This window comes from Ascaphus truei, chromosome 4 (assembly GCF_040206685.1).
Source record: "Ascaphus truei isolate aAscTru1 chromosome 4, aAscTru1.hap1, whole genome shotgun sequence".
NCBI lineage: Eukaryota > Metazoa > Chordata > Amphibia > Anura > Ascaphidae > Ascaphus > Ascaphus truei.
Genome location: NC_134486.1, coordinates 288,575,941 through 288,582,180, shown reverse-complemented (window position 1 = coordinate 288,582,180; position 6,240 = coordinate 288,575,941). Strand labels below are relative to the sequence as shown.

The 6,240-nt window shown below is 45.6% G+C and overlaps 1 protein-coding gene across 1 annotated transcript; it reads right to left on the bottom strand.

The window, feature by feature from the left end:
- Positions 1-3,764: 3,764 nt before the first annotated feature.
- On the bottom strand, positions 3,765-5,894 carry GPR6 (G protein-coupled receptor 6). Its single transcript, XM_075594799.1, has 2 exons — positions 5,742-5,894; positions 3,765-5,157 (listed from the first exon to the last, which is right to left on the bottom strand). Exon 2 carries the CDS (start codon positions 5,136-5,138, stop codon positions 4,155-4,157), a length of 984 nt encoding a protein of 327 aa, XP_075450914.1. The 5' UTR covers positions 5,139-5,157; positions 5,742-5,894; the 3' UTR covers positions 3,765-4,154.
- Between the last annotated feature and the right edge of the window lie 346 nt (positions 5,895-6,240).

Sequence of the window (6,240 nt, the reverse complement as noted above, 5' to 3'; positions counted from 1 at the left end):
CTTGTGGAAAAGCTACAAAGTAACTGGCACTACCAAGGATCTCAATCACTATAGATGCCTGCGGAACATGTGCACAAGGCAAACAAGGCTTACAAAAGCACAATATTACTCTGACAATCTCCTCCAGAATACATCAAACCCAGCTAACTTTTAGAAGGTTATCAACAACATATTCCAGTCTTCTAACCATCAACAGCCAAGTAATATCACTAAGGGGGATATTACTCTGACAAACCCCACTGACATTGCAAATGCATTCAATGATTACTTTGTGGGGTGTGCTACTAACTTATTAGCGAAACGCAACCCAAACCACAAACCTGAATCCCATCCTGGGAGTACCCATATAGCCCCACCCCCTCCCCACACTGCCCACAATTTTTAATTTGGCCCAATATCCATAGAGGAGATTACACAAGCGCTCCTCAAATTAAAACTAAGCAGCCAATGTGGACCTGACCTACTACAATCTAGGTTCCTAAGACTTGGTGCCCCAGCAATTGTCAAACCAATTGCTTCCATAGTCAACTCTATACTGTCTGCAGGCCATATCGCTAAGACCTGGAAAACTGCCAGAGTTGTCCCAATCTTCAAAAGTGGGGACAAAAACACTGTCTCAAACTACAGGCCAATCTCCCTTCTCCCAATCCTATCCAAAGTCATGGAAAAATGTGTCCACTCCCAATTAAGCGATTACTATAACAAGACAAATTTCCCTAGCCAATTCCAATCAGGCTTTCGCCCCAAACACTCCACGGTAACTACCCTGCTAAAAGTTTGCAATGAAATCCAGTGTGGAATGGAAGGGGGTCAACTCACTGGTGCAATATTCCTAGATTTTGCAAAGGATTTTGATACTGTTGATCATGCATTCCTGCTTAACAAACTCCAGAGCTCTGGAATAGGGAAGCATGCTTTAAACTGGTTTCAGTCCTACCTATCAGGTAGATCCCAACATGTGTCCATCTCAGGCTCTAAATCCAACTCCCTGGATATCACCTGTGGCATCCCGCAAGGCTCTGTTCTGGGGCCCCTACTCTTCTCAGTGTTCATCAATGATCTTCCCACAGCTTGTAAGGAAGCCTCAATACACATGTATGCAGATGACACAATCCTATATGCACACAGCCATAGCCTCTCTGACCTTAAACACATACTTCATTCTGACTTTTTGAGACTTGAGAACTGGATTTCCCAAAACAAACTGTTTTTAAACACTGACAAGACTGTAACAATGTTTTTTGGGACCAAGACTACATTTTTAAAGCTTCTAGTGACTGAGCTCCAGATCAGAACCAACGCTAACACCACCCTAACACCTGTTACTAGTTTTAAATACCTGGGCATATGGTTTGACTCCCACTTAACATTCGGAATGCACATTGATACCCTGACATCCAAAACCTATGCCAAACTAGGTGTACTTTACAGGAACAAATCCTCCCTAAGCCTGCTGGTCAGAAAGCATATTGCACAGCAGATGCTAATGCCAATTATCGACTATGGAGACATACTGTAGTATATGGCTCGGCACCCCAAACCCACCTTGGCAAACTTGACACCCTCTACAATTCAATTTGTCGTTTCGTTCGCCAATGCAACTACAACACACATCACTGCGAAATGCTCAAAGAACTAGATTGGTCATCACTCGAGTCTAGGCGCAAAGTTCACCTTTCCTGTCTTGCCTTCAAATACTTTCTGGGCAAGCTACCTACCTATCTGAACAAGCTCCTCACCCCTACCACATGCAGCACTTATCATCTGAGATCTGACTCCAAAAGACTGTTCATGGTCCCAAGGCTCAACAAAGTATCCAGCCGCTCCTCTTTCTCTTACCGTGCACCCCAAAACTGGTACAACCTACCGGAGACTCACACATCCACCAACAGTTTAAGTTCTTTCAAATCTAAGGCTGTCTCACATTTTAATCTGGTCTGTAACTGTTACATAAGCCTATAATATACATCTTCTCTAACTGTGTATGCAATGTATTGTATATAATGAATACCCTGTTCATTTATGTAACTGTATTTGTAACCATGTATTATTTGTCATATTAACTATGCCCAGGACATACTTGAAAATGAGAGGTATATCTCAATGTATTACTTCCTGGTAAAACATTTTATAAATAAATAAATAAGAAGCATAACCCTGAGTGTTTCACTTGCTATAGGGGGCACAGAGACTTGTACCAAAGGAAGGGGGGAGGTGGTGGTGGAACACACGATGGGCCACAGAGAACACCACAAGGTGGTGAAATCGCACAGAGAAGACCATATGTGCACTGCTGCTGCCCCCGCCGGACCACCAGCCACATCTCCCCAGCATTTGCGTATCCCTCTGGAGTTCCCCCACACCAACCGCCCATGAGCGGAGGAGTTTGGAAACCGCCAAAGGAGGGGGTAGCGCCGGGGATGGACCACTCACACGAGCAGCGGCATAACCACTGGGGAAGCCGGGACCCAGGAGGTTAGGTGGATGAGTGGGAAGCCGTGTTTGCCCACTGCCCCCATGGCCCCAAATATGCTGTCCTGAGCCCACCTCCCACTTGGGTGGGCAACCATGGGGACCGAGGGTGGGAGAGAGAAGTGCCATTGACCGCAACTGCTGCCTGAGCCCCCCTGCATGTGAACCAGCGGCAGTCACCTTTGCCCGAGCTAATTTCAGGGGAATAAGCGCCGAGGGAGAACCACCTGGCTGCCGGTAGGATCACGCACCACTGCAGCAGGATCGCGTGCCTAATGCCGGCAGCGGGGCAAACTAGTGGTTGCCGGTAGCCAACACAGATTGGGACCCACCCCAATAAAATCAGCACGACCCCCACTCGTTCCCCTCCCTGTATCGGCACCAGTTCAGCGAGCGTGTGTGGTCAGAGAAGACTGGGACAGGCAACCGGGAAGAGCGCTCACGGCCTGTAACCCAGAAACAAGGGCACTAATGCAGGAGAGGCCACCGGGGGGGGGGGATGGAGGCACCGGGGATGGCCTCCTCAAGCACTGCGAAACAAAGAGGCAAGATGGAGGGGAGGGAAGCTGCGCTCTCACGCCGCCCAAACAACTCTGCCGTCCTCCCAACCACCCAACCACGCCACCTCCACCCGCGCCGCCGGGTTGGGTGCATCCCCGCTCCCCCCCACACCAGGCAGGCCACAACAGGGATGGGGGCAGGAGGGGGAAACGCTGGGGTATTTGCTTGCGCGCCACCCAAACAGATAATTAACCAAGTAAGTAAAAACGAACCTTTCGGGGAAAACAAACCTTTGCTTCCAAATAGCTGGCGGGCAGGGAACAGGCTGCGCTCCCCACTAGCAAGGCCTTAAATAGGCCCTACATAGCCCCTCCCCTATTTAGGGGAGGGAGATGTGGAGGCGGGCTAGAGAGGAGGAGGCCATCCCCCCGGTCAGGAGACCCCCCGCTGATGGCTAGGGGGCCGCTATCAAGAAATATATTTAAAATGTGGTACCATGTACAGTACAGTATACTATCAATATAAAAAAATATTATAATCAGTGAATACAGAGTATATTAATGAGTTGATGAACAACACTATGATTCAAATATTCTGAAGCATAAACACTTTAATAAATGCTCATCTTTAACATGTTGCCAATTTGCAACATATGTTTTAAAAGTGTTATATTTGTGTATATAACTGAGCAGCTTTCAATCCAGCGATTAAAAAAACCATATTAATTTAAAAAAAAAGCTATACACAATAAAACAATTTTTCAACGAGTTTATTTCGTTGTGTACAAAAATTCATCAGCATTTGTCGCAAAATATACTATCAAATACATTACAACAAAAATACAACATCCTATCCCACTCAACCCTCAAAATTGCAACACTGTTTTGGCAGTTCAGCAGCTAGAAATAAAGTGCTATAATGAAGCCATTTTGGAATGTATTCACTTCACAAATGTGATATACATTTTCTGTATACAACCACATCCACATTGGTCATAGAAATACGAGCTCCAAATATCTAGAAACATTCCCAGAGCTACAAACGTATATAAAGTGCTAATGTTTCAAAGTGTCTCTTTCCAACAATTTCACGACATGTATCTAGTACTGTAGTTCATAACAGGCACTGTTAGTTCACTAGACTGTCACTTGAGCAGTGCTTTAAGGGAGGAATGTCACTTCTTAGACATCACTTGGTGATCTGGAGCGAAAGGACACTTTGGATTGAAAGCAACCACAGAAAAGGACCCACATGGATCTCTGTATCTCTTGATTTCTATAGGCGTAAATGATAGGATTGATCATTGAGTTGTAAGTGGCAGGTAGAAGTGTGGCATAAGTATACACTGAAGGATAGTCATGGTCTCCCACCACACAGTAAATGGCAAAAGGCAGCCAACTTGCCCCAAAAGTGCCCAGGATAATGGCGAGAGTAGACACTCCTTTTTTGGTGGCCACATAGTGGGAGGCTGTCAGGAAGTGTTGCTGCAGGGCTATCTGGTGAGCATGCCTGCACACAATTTTGCAGATTTTGATGTAGAGATGAAGCATCAGAACAAAGATGAAAAAGAAAGAGGTGGATAGGAGAGCCACGTTGCTTTTGGTCAGGGGCCTGACAATGCTGCAGGATGAGTTGTCATCTAGACAGTTCCAGCCCAACACGGGAAGAAGTCCCAAGCATATCGACACCCCCCAGGTGACAATAAGCATCAGGTGTATCCAAAGTATGGTCTTCTCTGAGGAGTAAGTCAGTGCATTGTACAAGGAAAGGTAACGATCAACCGTGATTGCTAACAAGCTACTCACAGAAGCAGTGAAGGAGGCCACCAGGAACCCAACGGTGATAAGGCTTATGGTCTCTGACTGAATCACGTATTGAAAAACAAAATTTAGGATTAGCCCAAAGCCTGCCAGGAGGTCTGCTGTAGCCAGGCTTCCGATCAGCACAAACATAGGGGTTCTCAGTGTGGGAGTGTAAAAGATGATAGCCACCACAATGGCATTTTCACAGGCGATTATGGTCCCTGAGATGCACAGCATAATATCCCATGGGTTGATGGTAAACACCGAGAAAAAAGCAGACAGCTGCAGAGATGAGTTAACATCACTAGCCTGAATCCAGGGAAGAGGGAAACTAGTTTCGTTGTCATTAAGGCTTTCATTCATCTCTCCAGTGTTTGAGCGCCTGGGAAAAAAAAAAGAAAGAAAGAAAACGTACCGTTAAAAAAATATATATGTACATAATGTAAATGATAACAGACAGACATATAATTTCGCTTGTAATTGATTGATCAAAGGAGAAAGGCAAATGACAAATCCAGTTGCAAATTGCAACGCGTCTGATTTGAAGAGCCCTGTCCGTGGTGCTGAAAGGTCACATCGCATTACCTTGCAGGCGAGACTTCAAAGAGCTCAACCATTGTCAAACGTTCGTGTTTCTCAAATTAGGATTTTGTTTTTAATCAGTGTACGGTGTGTACCTCGGCCAATTCTGTCTTTTTTCGTTGCCATGCAAAAACAAAATTGCATTCCTTGGTGCAAATATGGTTTAATACTGACTAAGGTGTCTTTTGCATAAATGCACAAGTGGTGCAATTTGAGGGCAAAACAATTGTACCATACTATACGTATCAAAGAAAAAAAAATCCTATTGATAACAATTCCATTTTTTTTATTTGATACATCTTCTGCAGTTTCTTTTTGTCACAGAATTGCAAATTTCCCTTGATTAATAACCCCATGTGTTTTCTAAAGCGAGCATCTCCTTACCTTTAACAAGGCTTAGCAGGACATTTCATAGGCGCCTTGTGCTGAGCCTGTTCTGAGGTCTGGAGCAGATCACATTTGTGTGTGCTCAGTGTTGAGAGAGGATAGAAGGTCTCTTCTGCAGCAAACTGCCCTCTGAGCAAGTGAGAGACAGACTGGAGCTGCAGCAGGTGGGTAGAGAATTGTGTAGAGATGGTAGTACTGTATTGGCTGTATCTTGTCAAGCAGGGCGGGGAGAGTAGTGAGCTTTGTGGTGGAGGAGGAGCCAGGAGCAACACTGGGACTGGTTGGCATTAGTAGAGTGCCGGGTCTCTCTGGTGCTGTGCTGTATATTAGTGTGTCTGTTTGCTGTGCGGCGCACCATGAGACCAGGGAATTACTTCAGCCTTTGACGTCCATAGGAGGCAGCCTGCATAAGAGCTGAGGCTCAGTAATATTGCAGCCGGTTCCTCACTGACGTGCCATACAGAGCACTAATAATGTCACCAAAGTCAGCACCAGC